At 38.3% G+C, this 21,843-nt stretch overlaps 1 protein-coding gene across 1 annotated transcript; it reads left to right on the top strand.

Moving 5' to 3' along the window:
* Nucleotides 1–24: 24 nt before the first annotated feature.
* On the top strand, nucleotides 25–19,739 carry mst1 (macrophage stimulating 1; the record flags this gene model as incomplete). The annotated part of the gene is made up of 17 exons (XM_083891903.1): nucleotides 25–73; nucleotides 855–999; nucleotides 2,719–2,834; nucleotides 2,929–3,043; nucleotides 4,585–4,721; nucleotides 6,317–6,437; nucleotides 7,519–7,637; nucleotides 12,188–12,362; nucleotides 12,793–12,923; nucleotides 13,801–13,903; nucleotides 14,692–14,828; nucleotides 15,047–15,194; nucleotides 15,294–15,371; nucleotides 16,604–16,750; nucleotides 17,966–18,078; nucleotides 18,327–18,466; nucleotides 19,578–19,739. 17 exons carry the CDS (start codon nucleotides 25–27, stop codon nucleotides 19,737–19,739), a joined length of 2,136 nt encoding a protein of 711 aa, XP_083748029.1.
* Between the last annotated feature and the right edge of the window lie 2,104 nt (nucleotides 19,740–21,843).

The following is a 21,843-nucleotide window of genomic DNA, read 5'->3' as shown; positions in this document are numbered from 1 at the left end:
ATCTCTTCATCTTTGACACAAACAATGAAACTGCTTCTGTCCTGTATTCTCCTGACAGCCGGACTGGTTACTGGTAAGACACTTTTACTGTTGATTTAATGTAAAATATAATAATAATTTGTGTAATAATTTGTAATTTAGCAGGTTTTTGTGTGAAAATATCTAGTTACTGCACTAAAAACAGACCCTGTCTTAACCCTTTAAGGTACGCACCAAGAAAAAAGCAAAGGAAACATTATTTCTTTGCATTTTTTTTTTTATTTACTTATGATAACAATAATAATAACGACAATCAATAGTTATTTATTTTATTTATTTATTTTTTAAATTAGACCCTACAGTATTTCAGATACAGGCCTCTACCAAACGGTTGAGACGTCTGTTCATAATAAACCTGGTTTGCATAATTCACAAAGTACAACATTCAGAACAAGTGACATTAATTTAGTGTTAGTGAGTTTTCAATGAGACATTGTGACTTAAAGTGTGCTCGACCAAACGGTTGAGTAGTACCTTAAAGGGTTAATGATTATTTAAGCTAAACGTTTATTCAATAGGTTATCTTCCATTTACTTTGTTTGTGAGTTTATTTTCCTGGTGAAAACACGGTATAACTGTTGCTTTGGTTCAGTTTGCGTGTTGTTGCACAAACCTGCAGCTGTTGTTGGTCTCTTGGTCCAAAGGCTATATGTGTGTAGGCTCGCGCCCAAATGATGTTACTAACTGACTCTCTGGTTTAGTACCAGGACTAAACAGACTGTGTGAATATATATATATATATATATATATATATATATATATATGAAGTACAGAATTCTAAATCATGGTTCTGGTTCCTGCTTCTGTATGAACAGGGTACCGCAGTCCACTGAATGACTTCCAGCGCTCTGAGGGCAGGGAGCTGGTTCCTACGTCCTGGAACTCAGCGAGAGTGTTGCTGATACCAGGCCTGAACCTGGAAGACTGTGCGACACGATGCTCTCAGTCTCTGGACTGCAGGTATATTCCACATTTATGCTGCTTACAGCCACTTCTTTAGCGATTACGTGCGCATAATACTGATGATTTAAGGCTTTAAGGTTCTGCATACGTTGGTTTGTACGGTCATGGACGTTCTCCTTTGACCTCTGGCAGTAAGAATGTGTTTTCACCCTGATAATAACTCTCTCTTTATGGACCTTTTTTTTTTTGCATGGAAATCCCAGTGATATCAGCCCGTTTCACACCAACTACCACTTAAAGGGACACTGTGTAGTATTTATGGGTTTATATGACCCAAAATCCACTTTTTTATACATATTATGTGCTCCTGCATTGTCTAGTCGCTGTATTGTTGTTTTTGTTTCATTTTCGTAGTGTTTCAAAAAGTCATGTAAAATAACATGGTCGCGGGCCGCGGTTGCATAGCCACTGTTAGCAGAGAGACGCCATGTTTCTACCGGAGCCTGTAAGGACAAACGCGAGAGAACAAATCAAGCGTCTCTTTACTTGTAGCGGAAGTCCCGCCTCCGCCGCGGTAGCTCCGCCCTCTCCCTCGCCTCACGAACCTCATCTGCTGACACGGAGAAAGACGACGAGGACGACATTTGACCGGCTGCGGACACCGTAGCGCTCAGGGAAGGGAGGGGGTGAGCGGAGGAGCAGTTCTTTGTTGTAAATTTCCGGCTCTCCTCTAGATGGCACTATAAACTACTTACTTCACCTTTAAATGACCCTTTCCTTCCCATTTTCATGCTTGATTTGGACTTCAGCTGGTCACCTTGAGCACGCCACGCAACTGTAGATGTTTGCGTTGAACAGGCGTACCTAATAAAGTGGACGCTAAGTGCATAGACGTTGTTGTTTTCTCAGTCGTGGAAACATCGTCATTTTCTATCAAATGCACATATATAGTTATTGATTTTTAAAACGAGCGATTTCCCAAAAAAACAAAACAATAAATCCCAACCCAGGAAAACATCAAGAACATAAACCTGGACTCACAAATACGATCATATAAACACAGGGAAGACGCTTATCAGTTATTACAAGGACTAAGAACTGTTGAGCGGCCTGAATGCTCTGTGTTCTAAGGGTTAAAGTTGAATTTCACTCCTATGAAAACTCCTATGAATTTTCATTCCTATAAGCTCACCTAGCGCATATCAAGTAGCCAAAAAAGTTGTTGACTTCCGCGTTTATTTTCCGGGTTATGGGGCCATAGAGCATGCGCAGTAGTGTCACTCCCATGATGCCGCTGGGTTACGTGAACGAGCCGTCCGTGTTATCGACACTGTAAAAAAAGACAACTCAAAATCTCAAGGCATCTTGCTGCATTCAATTTTTTTTAGTTTACAGCCCGACAAAAGATTGGCACAAGTTTATCTAACAAAATAATATTAGTTGATGGAACTTTTTTTAAAAAACTTGCAATTATTTGTTGGGCTGTAAACTCAAGTTAACTTTAATTTTTTTTTAAGTGTACAACTCACACATTCCCCCCAAGGAATGAACTTATCTGTCATCTGTTGTTGTTTTTTGACTTTTCTTGTTTGTATCTTTGAATAAATAATCATAAATATAATGATAATAATAACAATATCTGTCCATCTTTGTGCTGTTTTTTTGTGGTCACGACCAGGGAATAATCCACGGGATTAGTTAAAAGATGAATAATTTGACATAATCGCTTGTCATTTTGATCATTATCTGACTCATGAATATATCCCTCACCACCAGGGCGTTCAACTACGAGACCCGGCCGACCGTCGCCTGCAAACATCTGCCGTGGGTTCGCGACGGCAACAACGCCGAAGTGAAGAGGAACGTGAACTGCAACCTCTACGAGAAGAAAGGTAATAAAGAAAAGGGTCACGTGTGCTGACGCCGTGTGACGTCACACAGGTCAACAGTTTGATGATGTTCATGTGATTTGCTCGTGTTGTGAAGTCTACGTCAGGAAGTGCATCGTGGGTAAAGGGGAGGACTACAGAGGGAAGGTGTTCACCACAAGGAGCGGCCTCACCTGTCAACAGTGGTGGTCCAAGTTTCCTCACGATCACAGGTGAGACTGAGTTTCTCACACACACACACACACACATGGACTTTCTTGGTACTCAGAGACAACAGAGGTTATGTGTGTGTGAACACGTGGAACTAAAAAAACTCACCGCTGTTTTATTACGTAACACCGTCCATGTTGCAGAGCAACGCTTTCACAGTGAGGGTCAAAGTCTGACTCCTCAGACTCTCTGATTGTTCCAGAAAAGTTTCATGAATCGGAAAATCTGAAGCAGAGTTTTATAAAATGTATTTTCAACAATGTTTTTTCATTTTAATTGATATAATTAATGACCAAAAAGCAGCGACTCCTCCCACGCTAGCTGTGTCCCAGGAAACATTACTGTTCTTTTACAATTCTGATCCGTAAACAATGTATTTGTTGTTTTGTTTGCTGTTTGCTACTGACCTGATGTGATCTAAAATAATCTAATCTCAACAGAAAAGTGATGGTATGTTTGATTTTGCGACAGTTTTGTGACAAAGTGCCATTTTTTCCCCCGAGGCATGTCAAACAAAAACAAACAAAATAACGATTTCATTTAATTCGTTAATTCTAGTGCTGTCAAACGTTAACGCGCCGACGCCGCTTTACCCCGTCAACGTTAAAAAGACGCGCGTGACGTCATGTTTACGTGACTCCCGATTGTTAAAACGAGTCTCTAAAGTAACGCTAAACTTTAAAAACAGAGGCACACATACGCAGTTACACAGGTACGCTGACGTTATTTGTAGCGCTGCTCTTTTCGTTTAATAAACAGACCGCTCCAGTTCCACTGCAGGCGCGCTAACCGGCGCTAAAAGGAGCTAACGCAGCTAACGGAGCTAACTGGTTAAACGGTGCCTGGACTCCGGTGTCGCGGCGCGTAAACATGACGTCGTTCGCGTCTTTTTCTGGTCAGTCGTCATGGAAATGGGTCATGCGTTAAAGGTGAAGTAAGTAGTTTATAGTGTCATCTAGAGGAGAGGCTGAAATTTACAACAAAGAACTGCTCCTCTGCTCACCCCCTCCCTTCCCTGAGCGCTACGGTGTCCTCAGCCGGTCAAATGTCGTCCTCGTCGTCTTTCTCCGTGTCAGCAGATGAGGTTCGTGAGGCGAGGGAGAGGGCGGAGCTACCGCGGCCGTAGCAGACGAAGCGGAGAAAGAGGAGGCGGGACTTCCTGCTACAAGTAAAGAGACGCTTGATTTGTTCTCTCGCGTTTGTCCTTACAGGCTCCGGTAGAAACATGGCGTCTCTCTGCTAACAGTGGCTATGCAACCGCGGCCCGCGACCATGTTATTTTACATGACTTTTTGAAACACTACGAAAATGAAACAAAAACTATTATACAGCGACTAGACAATGCAGGAGCACATAATATGTATAAAAACGTGATATTTGGGTAATTTAAACCCATAAATACTACACAGTGTCCCTTTAACGCACGTTAACCTTTTGCACAGCACTAGTTCATTCGTCAAAGTCCTAATTTTTACCTGATATTCAGATACTCACCTGAACAGTCAGACAGTAAAGAGTAAAACCCTCTGTCCCTGTGTCTCAGGTGGACGCCCACGGCCGCTAACGGCCTGGAGCTGAACTACTGCCGGAACCCGGACGGGGATCGGATCGGACCGTGGTGCTACACCACAGATCCTGAGCGGCGCTACGAAAGCTGCAACATTCCTCAGTGTAAAGACGGTACGAGCCGCTCGCAATCAACGCGTTATCCAGTACGTAGAAGCTCTTTAAACCTTTAACGACATGGGAATAATACACGACTCCTTATATGGACATCCTGGGAGTGTGTGTGTTTATAGGTCAAATATTCAGGCTTTAAAACATGCAAGTTTTTTTTTATCGTCTTCTTGTGTGTTGTTGAGTCAGAGTTAATGATTCATTTTATATCGCATTTTTAGCCGTGATATAAAGTAGCAATAACTGTGCAGAAGTTACAAAATAGACGAGTCAAGTGAACTTTGAACTGTGACGTATTTCAGAAATTTCACAAATTCAAATCCGAATTTTTAACATTTTGAGTACTTTTTGCTCAGGTGTGTTTATATAGTTAATATTTTTAATGACACAATATAATTGTTATTGTTATCTATACATTTTAAAATGTACTATTTTACAAAAACAATACAATAAAATACTAAAGCACATTATTATGTATTGATTAAGATGTCAAATTACTTGATTTCCTGAACAGAAAGATTAGTTTTAGTGGTTGAATGTTATGTTTCTGACTTTAAATAAATAACAATAACCTTTTCTAGTTTACACAAGTTTTTTAAAAAGATTGCTAAAGCATTAAAAGTTTCCTCGTTTTTATGACAGGTGTTCTAATTAATGTGTTAAGCACTGGAAATAAGTGACGTGTTTGGATATTTAAATGGAAATATTCAGAAAAACAAGTGATATTATTCACGTTTTTATCAATATGAATCATATCTGAATATAAATGAGTATTTAAAACATACACTTTATATGCAGTTGTAAGTGAACAATAAATACGGTAAAACCCAAATCAATATTTATTCATTTGTTAAACACAGAGACAAACGTTCTTTTTTCGTTTTATTTAACACATGTAAACGACTTAATGTGCGCAGACAATAAGATGGTTATTGTAGTAAAAGAAGGTCATAATTAACAAGTCTACAACTAAACACCAGTCTCTTTTTTTTCCTCTGCAATTAAAGGCAAGGCACGTTTATTTGTATAGCACCATTAAAGGCAATTCATAGTGCTTTACAGGCAAGAAATACATTTGAAATTAAAACACAATCAATTAAAAAAATCAAGTAAAGAAATTAAAACCATTTGAAACATCAACAATTTAAAATCAAGCAGAAATGAGTGTAATATAAAATCGTTTGAAATTTAAGCACAATAAATTCAAAAATCAATTATGAAATTAAAACAATTTAAAACATTAAACAATTTAAGATCAACAATTTAAAACATTTAACAACTTAAAATCATGCAAAAAAAAAAAAAGCAATTTAAAATCATTATTTTAAAATGATTAAAATCATTAAAAAGGAAAGTTAAAGTGGTTAAAATCGGTAATATTAGAAAGCTGCAGTAAACAATAATGTTTTTAACCCTGATTTAAACAAGCCGACAGTTTGTGCCTCAGGTGAGGACCATAGAAGCTAAATGCAGCTTCGCCCTGCTTGGTTCTGACCAAAAACAAATAAAACAAATTACAGTCAAATTGTTTTTTCTCCCCGGCAACACAATAAAGACTTTATATATTAGCGACTTGTTCTCTTGACTTTGTGTTGCAGACGTTTGCATCACGTGTAACGGCGAGGATTACCGAGGTCAGGTGGATCACACGGTGAACCTGAGAGAGTGTCAGCGCTGGGACCAGCAGTATCCTCACCAACACATCTACCAGCCAGAAAAGTACTCACACGTTTTATTTATACCTTGAATCAGTGTCACAGTGTCAGTGTTGTGTTCTGCTACTTCTGCTGTAGGGTTCCAAAAGGGTCCTTCTACAAGGGCTGAGGTTCTAGCTGGAACCATCTGCTTCTGAAAAACCCTTTTCACGAAGAAAGGGTTTTTCAAGGGTTCTCGGTAACTATAATGGTTCCAGTAAGAACCATTTTGGTCCAGAGAACCCTTTAAAGGTGACATAGAGTGGTCCTGTTGCACATAAATGTTAGTTATGGAGGTCTACTTACATATATTAACTTGTTTTTATGGTCAAAAACCTCCTAGTTGCTGTAAACGAGCCGATAGAAATCCTCTTTTCTGACGCTGTTTTTCTGCTGCGAGATTTCAGAGTGAACTTTCACCCCCAGAAGACAGAGTCTTGTGATTGGCCAGTACTATCCAGCACATCCGTTCTCAGAAGCGCAGCGCCCCCCTCTGGAACGGTGGATGCACTGCTCCTCCTTATCAAAACATTGTTTTAACAGTGTTTAAAAATAGCTTCTTCACGACTCCCCGCCTCAGTCCCTTTTATGACTTTAAACCGGAGTCAGACCCAGAGTCAGAAGACACTGTTGCTCGTGAAACACCTCCACAACGGACGTTATTCTTCTTCTGCGGTTCAATGTACGCAACCGCATGTGCCCGGACTAGTGCCCGGAGCAGGACGATCGGTTGTTCAGGAGAACCGCTGCTTACGTAACTATTACGGGATTTTCAGTGATCTCGTTGAGCCCCGAGATTACAATAAAACACAACGTTCTCAGCAGTGGCTGAACTGTTTGTTTAGAACCGTCAGGGCTTCATAAACAAGGTAATGACGCAGATACACACCAAAAAAACAGCGTTAATAGGAACTTCCGGTCTAGTTCCGCTTTAAAACCCCTTTCCTGAATAAAGGGTTTTAAAAGAGTTCTTGGTGGAACTCTCCAAAAGGAGGTTCTACCTGGAGCCAAAATGGGTTCTCCTATGAGGACAAGCCGAAGAACCTTATATGGTTCTACTTAGCACTTTTATTTCTAAGAGTGTTGTCCTCTGTGTTGTTTTTCAGGTATCCTGATAAGAGTTTAGACGATAACTACTGTCGTAACCCTGACGCCTCTCCGGTGCCCTGGTGTTACACCACTGACCCTGAGGTGGAGAGAGAGAACTGCGAGATCAAGAAGTGCAGTAAGATCTTCTTCTTTTTTTTTTTTATCATTCTACAGCAGCAAAATCATAGATTCGGATAGTTTTAACGATTAATCGAGGAACCGTTTGGTCCGTAAAATGTCAGAAATCGTTTAAAGTTTCAGTTTTAATGATTTCTTTGTTTATGTGGAGCAAAGAAACGAAGAAAATAATCACATTTAAGGAGCTGAAATAATCAGAAATCTTGTTTTAATCATGAAAGACGCTTTCATGATTAATTTAGCAATCGATTAATTGAGTATTGTTTCAGCTTTATATCGGATTCTACATTTTTATCTGCCCGATATTCGATCCAGTGAATTTTTTTTACCAATATCGGACCGATACCGATACGGAGTGATACTAGTTCCCCATCTAGAGCTGAAACGATTTAGTATTCGATGAATAATCGATAAATGAAGCATTATTTCATGATTAAAACAAGATTTCTGATTGTTTCAGCTTCTTAAATGTGAACATGTTCTCAATTTCTTTGCTCCATATGACATCATTAATCATTAAAGGTGCCATATGTAAGAATGTGGCCAAAAACGGTTACTACACTCAAATTCGAAATACCGAGGTCTTTTTAGGTTTCGCTTTCTGATGTAACTGGCAACCCGTGGTTGCTCGGCAGTTGAGACTCTACCGACTGCAATGATTGGTAGACAGCGGTAGGTGGCGCCACATGACGCCAAAACATGATTTCAAAACATAAACATGATTTGCAGATAAAAAAAAATAAAAAATAAAAAATACAAATAAATATCAGCAAAAGCATTTTTAGCTGAGTCATGTTTGGGCTGGGCCACACGGTTAGTGTAGTTGTTGGCAGCAAGAAGACCCGGGTTCAAAATCCGGGTCAGAAGAAGGTTTCTTTCTGTGTGGAGTTTTCTCCGGGTTCTCCCGGTTTCCTCCCACAGTCCAAAAACATAAAATATGAGGATTTGGTAAATTGGACAGTCTAAAATTGACCATAAGTGGACGGTTGTTTGTCTCTTTATGTCCCTGTGATGGACCGGTGATCTGTCCGGGGTGTGACCTCGCCTATCGCCCTATTTCAGCTGAGATTGGCACAGATTGGGCCCCCGTGACCCTGATGATGTGGAGAGGATAAAGTCAGTTTGTGTCAGACTGACATGCCACGTGCATTGATTTTGGTAAAATATGACTCATGTGTTATTGTCTAAACAAATCACGTGTCATTGAGTTTTCGTTCTAAGGAGGGGAAATGAAATCGATACGCTCAAATTGAAATGAATCTGAATTACAATACGAATCAAAATGGTCACAAAAACATATTGACCTCAGCTCTAATTGACACGGTGGGAAACTAAACAGTAGTTTGAGGTTGCAGAGTTTAAATTAATTTATTTTTAAGCAAAACATTCCCAATTGTCTGTGACTCTAAGAAGCATTGTTTTTTTTATCCTTGTTTTATTATTATTTATCTTGGACTAAATTCAGTCGATCTCTGTGGCATTAGGTGAACAAATTGTGAGACATGTAAGAAAACGTGTGTTGACCACTGATGATTGGCCGTGATCATCATCGCTGCTTCTCCTCTGACCTTTAATCCACTGACCATTTCACAACTGATTCAACAAATGGACTTAAATCCTTAACTTTGGCTTCAGAACATAAATAAACAAATACCTAAAGAGGGCACTGGTGATTCCCGAAATTTCAACACAGGTTGTGTAGAAATGAGACGTGCGACACAGAGTCTGTCCTCACTGTCGTTTCATAGATGATAGGACAGCACCATCTTGTGGTGGAGTTAGAAAAACTAAATGTTCCAAATTAAGTCTCATAGTGTAAAAAAAAGAAAAAGAAAATTGTTATATTATATGATGTTAAAAGTGTGTTTTATTCTAAAATAAAAAATAATAATAGAACAATTACAATATTGACCTATAGAACAGAAAAGTGGTGTTTTTATATTAGAGGACGTCACACTAGGGTCGCTATCTATCTATCTAGTTTCTGAGCTACTAAGCTAGTATCTATCTCTCTATCTTGCTAGTTAGTGTGCTGTTTGCTAGTTAGTTTGTGAGCTACTAAGCTAGTATCTATCTATCTATCTATCTATCTATCTATCTATCTATCTATCTATCTATCTATCTATCTATCTATCTATCTATCTATCTATCTATCTATCTATCTATCTATTTAGTTTGTGAGCTACTAAGCTAGTATCTATCTATCTTGCTCGTTAGCGTGCTGTTTGCTAGTTAGTTTGTGAGCTACTAAGCTAGTATCTATCTATCTTGCTCGTTAGCGTGCTGTTTGCTAGTTAGTTTGTGAGCTACTAAGCTAGTATCTATCTATCTTGCTCGTTAGCGTGCTGTTTGCTAGTTAGTTTGTGACCTACTAAGCTAGTATCTATCTATCTTGCTTGTTAGTGTGCTGTTTGCTAGTTAGTTTGTGAGCTACTAAGCTATTACCTATCTATCTTGCTCGTTAGCGTGCTGTTTGGTAGTTAGTTTGTGAGCTACTAAGCTAGTATCTATCTATCTATCTATCTATCTATCTATCTATCTATCTATCTATCTATCTATCTATCTATCTATCTATCTATCTATCTATCTATCTATCTATCTATCTATCTATCTATCTATCTATCTAGTTTGTGAGCTACTAAGCTAGTATCTATCTATCTTGCTCGTTAGCGTGCTGTTTGCTAGTTAGTTTGTGAGCTACTAAGCTAGTATCTATCTATCTTGCTCGTTAGCGTGCTGTTTGCTAGTTAGTTTGTGAGCTACTAACCTAGTATCTATCTATCTATCTATCTATCTATCTATCTATCTATCTATCTATCTATCTATCTATCTATCTATCTATCTATCTATCTATCTATCTATCTATCTATCTATCTATCTATCTATCTATCTAGTTTGTGAGCTACTAAGCTAGTATCTATCTATCTTGCTCGTTAGCGTGCTGTTTGCTAGTTAGTTTGTGAGCTACTAAGCTAGTATCTATCTATCTATCTATCTATCTATCTATCTATCTATCTATCTATCTATCTATCTATCTATCTATCTATCTATCTATCTATCTATCTATCTATCTATCTATCTATCTATCTATCTATCTATTTAGTTTGTGAGCTACTAAGCTAGTATCTATCTATCTTGCTCGTTAGCGTGCTGTTTGCTAGTTAGTTTGTGAGCTACTAAGCTAGTATCTATCTATCTTGCTCGTTAGCGTGCTGTTTGCTAGTTAGTTTGTGAGCTACTAAGCTAGTATCTATCTATCTTGCTCGTTAGCGTGCTGTTTGCTAGTTAGTTTGTGACCTACTAAGCTAGTATCTATCTATCTTGCTTGTTAGTGTGCTGTTTGCTAGTTAGTTTGTGAGCTACTAAGCTATTACCTATCTATCTTGCTCGTTAGCGTGCTGTTTGGTAGTTAGTTTGTGAGCTACTAAGCTAGTATCTATCTATCTATCTATCTATCTATCTATCTATCTATCTATCTATCTATCTATCTATCTATCTATCTATCTATCTATCTATCTATCTATCTATCTATCTATCTATCTATCTATCTATCTAGTTTGTGAGCTACTAAGCTAGTATCTATCTATCTTGCTCGTTAGCGTGCTGTTTGCTAGTTAGTTTGTGAGCTACTAAGCTAGTATCTATCTATCTTGCTCGTTAGCGTGCTGTTTGCTAGTTAGTTTGTGAGCTACTAACCTAGTATCTATCTATCTATCTATCTATCTATCTATCTATCTATCTATCTATCTATCTATCTATCTATCTATCTATCTATCTATCTATCTATCTATCTATCTATCTAGTTTGTGAGCTACTAAGCTAGTATCTATCTATCTTGCTCGTTAGCGTGCTGTTTGCTAGTTAGTTTGTGAGCTACTAAGCTAGTATCTATCTATCTTGCTCGTTAGCGTGCTGTTTGCTAGTTAGTTTGTGAGCTACTAAGCTAGTATCTATCTATCTTGCTCGTTAGCGTGCTGTTTGCTAGTTAGTTTGTGACCTACTAAGCTAGTATCTATCTATCTTGCTTGTTAGTGTGCTGTTTGCTAGTTAGTTTGTGAGCTACTAAGCTATTACCTATCTATCTTGCTCGTTAGCGTGCTGTTTGGTAGTTAGTTTGTGAGCTACTAAGCTAGTATCTATCTATCTATCTATCTATCTATCTATCTATCTATCTATCTATCTATCTATCTATCTATCTATCTATCTATCTATCTATCTATCTATCTATCTATCTAGTTTGTGAGCTACTAAGCTAGTATCTATCTATCTTGCTCGTTAGCGTGCTGTTTGCTAGTTAGTTTGTGAGCTACTAAGCTAGTATCTATCTATCTTGCTCGTTAGCGTGCTGTTTGCTAGTTAGTTTGTGAGCTACTAACCTAGTATCTATCTATCTATCTATCTATCTATCTATCTATCTATCTATCTATCTATCTATCTATCTATCTATCTATCTATCTATCTATCTATCTTTCTATCTATCTATCTATCTATATAAACCTATAATATTTATTTAACTCCACACTCCACACCTCTTCTTCTTCTGTCCAGCTGAGGTCCGCATTGAGAAGCGTCAACGCTCCAGCTTAACCACCAACTGTTTCCGCGGCCGCGGCGAGGATTACCGCGGCAGAGTCAACGAGACGACGTCGGGCATCGCCTGTCAGCGCTGGGACGCCCAGTCTCCTCATGAGCATCCGTTCTACCCCAACACGTATGAATGCAAGTAAGTAAAGTGCAGCACGATGCTGTCGATAGTTAGAAAGATGCTGTGTTTGCTTCACACGTGAATAATAATAATAATATCAAGGGTGTCAAACATATACGGCTCATGGGCCAGAACCCGGCCCACAAAAGGGTCTGATCCGGCCCTGAAAATTTCACATAATAGTTTTGTGCCTTTATATAGATCCATGTGTGCATACATGTGTATAATATTCTACAAAGTTCACTTGTTTTTCTCCAGAAATGTCAGGTTGTCCATAATATGCCATGTAAAACAAAGGGAGTAATGAGGAGATCTTGTTGTTTGTAGGTTATTGTGCTATTATTTGACTTGTTCTGCCCGTTCAAATGAGATCAAATGTGGCCGTTGAACTAAAATGAGTTGACTGCATCACGACGAGACGGTTATTTTGCGTTGCTCTCTCGTCCAGGGGTTTGGAGGAGAACTACTGTCGTAACCCAGATGGATCGGAGGCTCCCTGGTGCTTCACATCTGTGCCAGAGATGAGGACGGCGCTCTGCTTACAGATCAAACGCTGTGCAGACGACATAGAAGCCGAGGGTAGGAATCGTTGCTTTAGATTAGAGTAATAAATTCAGCCAACATTAGGCCTTAATTATCGTTCAAACGTCACGTGAGGACACAGACAGAGCTGTGAACAGCTTTCTTTACCGAAAACATCTTCACTTTTCATGTTCTTATTGTACGACGTACTGTATGTGTTCTGTAAAACTCACTGTTTTTGGTTTTGTTACGTGAACAATGTTTATTAAATCAGCATTCTGATCTAATTATAACCATTATCACCAACGTTAAAATACAGTGGTGTTAAAAAGGTCGAGCAGAGTCTTTTCACAGGAGGCAGATTTATAACCAAAAAAAATCTATTTTCTATTTATTTAATGATTATATAATGAAATTAGAGTGTGATGCTCACCATTTCTGGTGTACTACACTCTTAGAAATGAAAGTGCTAAGTAGAACCATATATACGGTTCTTTGGCTTGTCCTCATAGGAGAACCCTTTTTGGCTCCGGGTAGAACCTTTTTATAAAGGTTCCACCAAGAACCCTTTTAAAACCCTTTATTCAGGAAAGGGGTTTTAAAGGGTTCTCTGGATCAAAATGTTTCTTACTGGAACCATTAGTTTTTCCAAGAACCCTTGAAAAACCCTTTCCAGAAGAAAGGGTTTTTCAGAAGCAAATGGTTCCAGGTAGAACCTCAGCCCTTGTAGAAGGACCCTTTTGGAACCCTTATTTCTAAGAGTGTAGAAAGAAATACAAACAGTGTGACGTCAGTGTCCTCAGCTCTGTAAGACTGTTGGTACAGAACTGGAACTTTTTTGTCATTATATCAATATCTCTGTTTCACTTATTGTATATTTAGATGATTCATTGAGGTGAATGTCATCATATAATAAACGTGTCTTTTATTCCAGACTGCTACCAAGAAAATGGGAAAAACTACAAAGGACAAGTCCGCAAAACCCGCAAAGGGATCACCTGCCAGAAATGGAACATTAACACACCTCACCGGACCAAGTATGCTGTTTAATGTTTTTATTTCAACAAGATCATGACATAATTCAGACTATATGCATGCACTGTACACGGTGTATAGCAATGTTTTTACAAACCTTTTCAACACCGAGCGTATCGCGGACGACACTTTGCGTTACCGCAATTACGCAACGGTTTGTGTTATCGGAAAAATTCCAGCTGTCTCTGAAAGCTGAGAAACTTGCTTATTATATTATTTTGGCCTGTTTTTGGACATAAAATGTGTTTTATACTGTTCAAATTTCACATTGTAACCTGCAAAATCTGGTGTTCATGTACAATTAGGGGTGTTTTTTTTCCTCAATTAACCTCAATTCATTCTTCATTTTAAATTGTCAGTACACTATTTTAACATGCAGTAAACTGTAAATAACTACCAGATATTGATAGTTATTCTGCAAAAATGGGCCAAACCACTTAGTTGCAGGATATTTTTCGGCCCTTTTATGGTTAAAATAAGCAAAAATAAAAGACCAGGCGGACAGTTTTGAGGCTAAGGTGTTAAAGAGTTAAAGATGACAAACAGGTGTGACCTTATTTGCAATTAGAATTTGCTAAATTGGCAAATCTATGCACAATATATAGGATTTTTTTTTTTTTTTTTTTTTTTATTTAATTCATGTTATTTTAAACATAAATCTTAGGTAAAAAGCTGCTATATTATTTAGCATCTGGGGGAACATCTGGGAATTACTGCTATTATGGTATGAAATTGACTGAAGTGACCACTCCAGTGTTTGTGATATTCACGAGTCACTTATACTTTCCAGGATAAACCCGAGGACACATCCTGAAGCCAATCTGACGGAGAACTACTGTCGTAACCCAGATGGTGACCAGCACGGACCCTGGTGCTACACCACTGACCCCAAAACTGAGTTTGACTACTGTGCCATAAAGCAGTGTGGTACAGTTCCTCTCTGTCTATTTAAAGAATGCTAAGATTGCACTGAAACGGTCAAAATTCATCCAAATCTTCTGTTGTTGTTGTTTTTTTTTTTTACGATTCATTTGTTCGTCTTGATGTTTTCAAACAGCTGGGGAGAAAGTACACCTGACTGACCCACAAGGTTTGTTTTGTTAACTGAATATGAAGCGAGATAAAGCCGTATATATGTTTTTTAGTTGCATTAATGTCAAAACTCTCGGTTGACACAGAGAACGTGGAGTTCACCGAGTGCGGAAAGCGAGAGGATCGCTTCCAGAGGACGAGGCTGCGTATCGTGAACGGGATTCCTGGAAACTCGCCGTGGACGGTGAGCCTCAGAGACAGGTGAGCGTGAGAGGTGATGAAAACGTTATAAACCAGCCACTGTGTGCGCGTGTGTGTGTGTGTTTGTGTGTGTGTGACGTATATGACTTGTTTGTGCAGGAAAGGAAACCATTTCTGTGGAGGATCCTTGGTCAATGCCAAATGGGTGATCAGCACCAAGCAGTGTTTCTCCTCCTGGTAAGAGTTTATTTAAAGTTTAAATAAGAGCTCAACACATCAACAGCTTGTATCAGTGGGACAATTTAAACACCCAGTGTGTGACATTTAAGTGAAGTTAATATACTTGTACCCATAAGTATGTTTATATGTTTGTAGCCTTAGAATAAGCCATTTGAATGTAATTTAGGCAAGCATCTATTTGTGTTTTATATTGAAGAACTTCCTTTCTGATACAGTATGTGAATGCTATGTTAGTAATCTTACACACTGGACCTTTAACCCTTCGTTAAGTTAACTCACTTAACCCTTACGACTCAGAGATCTGTGCCACAGGTGCACCTGTGGGAATAATACACAACTCCTTATATGGACATCCTGGGGGGGGGGGGTGTTTATAGGTCATATATTCCGGCTTTAGCAATAATTGTGCAAAAGTCGCAAAATGGACATGTTTTTTGTTTTTGTTCATAAAAACCTGAGCAAAAAGTATTTAACACTTTTAAAACGGGACTGAATATGTGAAATTTGGAAAAACGTCACAGTTCAAAGTTCACTTTGCACAATTATTGCTACTTTATATCACTACTAAAAATGCTATATAAAATGAATCATAGCTTTGACTCATAAGAAAAGCCTTTTTTAAAGCCTGAATATGTGACCTATAAAGACACACCCCCAGGATGTCCATATAAGGAGTTGCGTATTATTCCCAAGGGTTAATTCAAACAAATGGTATTTTAAATATGTTTTATACTGTTCAAATTTTTACATGCAAACTCTGGTGTACAACTAGGGAGTTTTTACCTCAATTATACTCAATTTATTCTTCATTTTAAATTGTTAGTACGCTATTTTAACACGCAGTAAATTGTAAATAGCTGCCAGATATTGATAGTTATTCTGGAAAAATGGGCAAAACCACTTAGTTGCAGGATATTTTCACACATTTTTAAAGCCTGAATATGTGACCTATAAAGACACACCCCCAGGATGTCCATATAAGGAGTTAAGTATTATTAACAAGGGTTCATTCATACAATTCTTTGGGTTATGACCAAATACAAATGAACTATGATCACGTATTTGAATGTTCGATGTATCGCAGACGACACTTTGCGTTACCGTAATTACGCAGCGGTTCGTGCTATCGGAAAAAAATTCCAACTGTTTCTGAAAGCTGAGAAACGTGGTCATTATAGTTTTGGCCTGTTTTTTGGACCATTGTATTTGAATGTCGATGACGTCTGCAGCTACGTGGACCTGCCCGGCTACTCGGCCAGGATGGGAACACTGTTTCGTGACCCGCAAGAAGAGGAGCCCGAGGTGCAGACCATCCCGCTCACCAAGATCGTCTGTGGACCCTCTGAGTCTCAGCTGGTCATGCTGCAGCTGGAATCGTGTGTATATTCACACACACACACACACACACACACACACACACACACACACACACACACACACACACACACACATTCTTGTACTTGCTGCATACTGAGGACTGGGTTGGAGGACCAGCATTTTCCACTTCATAAATCAACACAATTACAAATATTTACTTCATGAATGACAAAGAACTACTGGTTGCAGTACCATAACATGTCTGTAGGTAGCGCCCCAGAGCAAGAAGGGCTGGAAAACTTTTTTTTTTTGGTCCAAAATTTGACATAAACGTCATACTGTACTATATAATAATAATAATGCATTATGTCGTCCAAAATTTGAAAAAAAAAGTCATACTAAACTATGTCATCCAAAATTGAGTATAGCATGTTAGCAAACTTCTTCGATTCATTATTTTTTTTAATTTTTTGGTCCAAAACTTTACTAAAAAGTCCTACTATACAATGCCGACCAAAATTTGAAAAAAAAATCTGACCCAATTTTTTTTGTCAAAAATGTGAAAAAAAATGGGAAATTTTTTTTTTAACATTGTTTAGAAAATCTTTTTTGACAAAAAAAATTTGAAAAAAAAGTGTGACAAATTTTTTGAAAAAAAATGTGACAAATTTTTTGAAAAAAAATGTGACAAATTTTTTGAAAAAAAATGTGACAAATTTTTTGAAAAAAAATGTGACAATTTTTTTGAAAAAAAATGTGACAAATTTTTTGAAAAAAAATGTGACAAATTTTTTGAAAAAAAATGTGACAAATTTTTTGAAAAAAAATGTGACAAATTTTTTTTTTTTTAAATGTGAACATTTTTTTGAAAAGAAAATGTGAAAAAAAAATTTGAAAAGAAAATGTGAAAAACTTTTTTGAAAAAAAAAATTTGGTCCAAAATTTGAGAAAGAGTCATACTATACTATGTCATCCACAATGTATTTTTTTTTTTTTGACAAATTGAGTATAGCATGTTATTAGCAACCTAAGGAAGTGATTTCAATGAATACAAAGTGAGGACTGGCCAAAATGTCCTCACTCCGTAAAAATGACCTCACTTTGTTGGTTAAAAACCCTCACTGGTCCTCAGTATGCCACAAGTACAAGAACACACACACACACACACACACACACACACACACACACACACACACACACACACACACACACACACACACACACACACACACGTACCGTCAGTGTCCCTCTGACTCCCTGTTCTCTCTGTGTAGCGCTGCACAGTTTAATGAGCGTGTCTCTCAGATCTGCCTCCCTCCTGAGCGCTACATTGTGGCTGAGGGGACGAACTGTGAGATCGCAGGATGGGGTGAGACAAAAGGCAAGTGTAATCCTCTCTGCTGCCATAACCGGACGCTGCATTCACTCTCCGTGCGGCCACAGTGTGCCTCTGTGCCGATAATTATTAACGGAGCATCATGGGAGCGAGCATCTTGTTCCTGCCCTTGAATTCGTCTTGCACGGAGACCGTTGAACAACAGACTTTGGTTTGACTGCTTACAGGACCGTACCAACATCTGTTTACCATCCCGTTCCCTTTTTCCTCTCTCATTATCTGCTGACTCTGTCTTTCAGGGACGGGCGACGAGACTGTCCTCAACGTGGCCCACATACCTGTGCTTAATAACAAGGAGTGCAACAAATACTTCAGAGGTCGCGTCCGTGAGAACGAGATGTGCACGAGCTCTTTCCACGGTGGAGTCGGCGCGTGTGAGGTGGGAGGTTTTTTTAAAAAGCTCCGTGGTCAATGTTTGTCGTAGACGTATGTTGCCTTTATGTTCGGCTGCAGTGAAGGTGGAGAGAGGAAGTCTCCAAGCCTCTCCACCACTCAGCGTTGTGGAAAAGAGGTGGAAAGAGTCCTGAAACATTCTACTTAAGTAACACTTCAGCACAATAGTGGTACTTTTTACTTAAAGGTGCCATATGTAAGAATGTGGTCAAAAACGGTCACTACATTCAAATTCAAAACACCGAGGTCTTTTAGGTCTCGTTTTCTGACATAACTGTCAACCCGTGGTTGCTCGGCAGCAGAGACTCTACTGACTGCAATGATTGGTAGATGGCGGTAGGTGGCGCCACATGCTAAAAACATGATTTCAAAGCATAAACATGATTTGCAGTCTGCAAAATATTTTTTTTAATGCAAATATTTTGTCTGTACTGTTGTTGTTGGTGAGTTCAGTTTGTTATATGAACATTATTCCTGAGTCTCTGTGACATATTAGGAGGATTTTATGGCCAGTTGCTGTAGATTTATTACATAATGCACCTTTAGGCATAAATAAGAAAAAGTCTAAAAATGTAGTAGAAGCAAAAAAAAGTAGCTTAAAATGTACTCAGAGTAAAAGTAACTTAGTAGGGGTTCAACTGTGAAGTGTTTTTTTTTTTTTTACTGAAAGGTATCAGTCAAAATGGGTCAAAGGTAACAAATGGCACTCACTCAATCCTTCACTGATGATTCACATGAATGTATTTATTTATTCATTTAAATTTGGATGTGATTTAAAACATAGCAATATACTCAAGTAAAAGTTAAATTATACCTTTTTTTTTAAATGACTTTAAAAGGTACAAGTACATAAAAACACCTACTCAGTTAAAGTAATGTGAGTAAATGTAATTCATTACTTTCCGCTAGCTAGCTTTTAGGTATTTTGTCACTCTGAACACAGTTAAGCTAGTCGTTACCCCCTCGGATGTATTCTATATTCATTTAATGATCAATAATGATGCCAATAAGTGATTAACAAGTCCAGTGACAGGCATGTGAGACGAGTCATGACTCCACAGTGTTGTTCCTGTGTTGTTCCTGTGTGTCTTCTGCAGAGAGACTACGGCGGCCCTTTGGCGTGTCAGAACAGCGACTGCTGGGTCCTGGAGGGCGTGATCATCCCCATGAGGCGCTGCGGTCACCCGGGGCAGCCCAACATCTTCATCCGCGTGTCGGTGTACGTCGACTGGATCAAGAAGGTCATGGAGATGGCCTAGAGGCGGAAGATGCTGCCGTTCTTAGCAAGAAGCACCGTCAAACCCCTCTGGAGCTGTCGTTTTTATGGTTTGTTTACCTGTACGTGTACATTTGTCCTCTCTCTCTTTTTTTTTTGTTTTTTTTTGTTTACAATTAAGCGTAAAAATGTACAATCATATTTTATCACATGAGATTTAGAGCTGCAAATAACGACTATTTTCACAAATAATCTGTTGATTTTTAAGACATTTTCAAGACGGTCTCTAAATATTTAAAGGGGTATATATAATATTTTATTGGCACTTCAAGCTGTAATCAGCAACACATATTTAACTTTAAAAAAAAAAACAGTATTAGTTTGCAATTAAATCTAAAGAGCACAATTTTGGGCGATTTCGCGATTGTGCTTCGTTATTTTTAACAAACACGGGGAGGAAAATAAATACATCCATGCATACTTTTTGCAGTCAAACTACCTAATAATACCTCTTGAAATCGTGATTGAGGCTTTTTAAAAGGGCCTTCATTTTCCAAAAAATTGATTTATCAACTTTTAATACTTTTAAACCCACCGATTTTCACGATTAATCAAGTAATAGTTTTGTCCGAATGTCAGAAAATGCTGAAAAACGTCGATCAGTGTTTGTCCAACCTGGACGTGACTGTGGATGTTCTCCAACGTCTCGATTTGTCCACAAACCAAAATGATAAAAAAATTTATGATTTCTTTGTTGTGTGGAGAAAAGAAACACAGAAAAATATTCACATTTAAGAAACTGAAACAATCAGAAAATCTTGTTTCAATCAATCACTATCAAAATTGTTTTGCCGTAAAACATAATTTTATGGTCTCTGAAAAAGAAGTTTGGACAAGTTTTTATGTTACTTTACATTCAGTCCATTCTCGTAAGCACCGGTCGTGACTTAATTTAAATTTATGAATAAAAATAAGAAGATAAAAGGTCAGGCACACGTTTTAAAAATTCAACTTTACTTAAATTCCCAGTATTTTTTATTAGTACACAATGTTTTGTCCACACATTATATTGCAGTTACAAGCATTTTTTTTTATGTAAAGAGATTCTAACTTTAATATGTGTTTTTTAATACTATTTTAAATAAAACAACCTCTACGTGTTACAGTAGATTTTGATTTCATTGATTCACTACGTCAATAAACACTTCAGTACGAATGTATTGTGCAGGTTTTTTTCAGCCTTTAGCACAGAACTGTACACCTCCTCCTCTTCCTCCTCCTCCTCCTCCTCTTCCTCCTCCTCCTCTCGCTGGCATTGAATGGAGCTCCAAAATACCTTCGTCTTTGCCCCCAGCCTCTAAAGAAATCCCCTCCTCTGCCTGTCTTTTGATGCCTGCCCCCCCCCCCCCCCCCCCCTCTAAAGACATGCCTTTGTGCCTTATGCAGAACTGTATGCGCTGCACATTCTTTCGAGTTCTATAGGAGGATTTCTGTAACCGGGTCCTGATGAGCCCACGGAATTCAGCTTAAATAAACCTCAAGATCAGAGTCCAGCCCGATCTCAGACACACCGGCCTGTCCAAGGCCACTGAACTCTCTCTCTCTCTCTCTCTCTTTGTCACACAGTTCTCTCTCTCTCTCTCTCTCTCTCTCTCTCTCCACCTCCTCACCCCCCAATCCCTTCTTCCTGATTCCCCCATTACAAAATTCTCTGCTTCTTTATTTTGGTAATTTTCACTTCTAATTTTTTTTCTTTTGAATTAACAGATGGCGTTGGACTTTTTCCTCTTTTTTCTCCTTTGTTATTTCTCTTTTTCTTTTTTCTTCATGAATGATGGGGAAATGATTGTGCCGCCTTATGAACCATTTGATTCAGTCGTATTTACGAGAGGATGATTTAACCCTAAAACGCCCAAAATATACACTACCGTTTCCAAAGTTGTTTTTTTTTATTTTAACTGAATTTAATTTTAAATTAGATGCAGTTTATAAAGTGATTTTTTGCTAAACTTCTCACTCACCATCCTTTCTAGCTGAGCATTTTCAAATCTTACTCCGCCCGAATTTCAACAGATAACACACGCTACCGTTCAAAAGTTTGGGCTCACTTAGAAATGTCCTTATTTTTGAAGGAAAAGCACTTTTTT

This window comes from Microchirus variegatus, assembly GCF_963457635.1.
Source record: "Microchirus variegatus genome assembly, chromosome: 7".
NCBI lineage: Eukaryota > Metazoa > Chordata > Actinopteri > Pleuronectiformes > Soleidae > Microchirus > Microchirus variegatus.
This window is presented reverse-complemented; position numbering and strand designations above follow the sequence as displayed.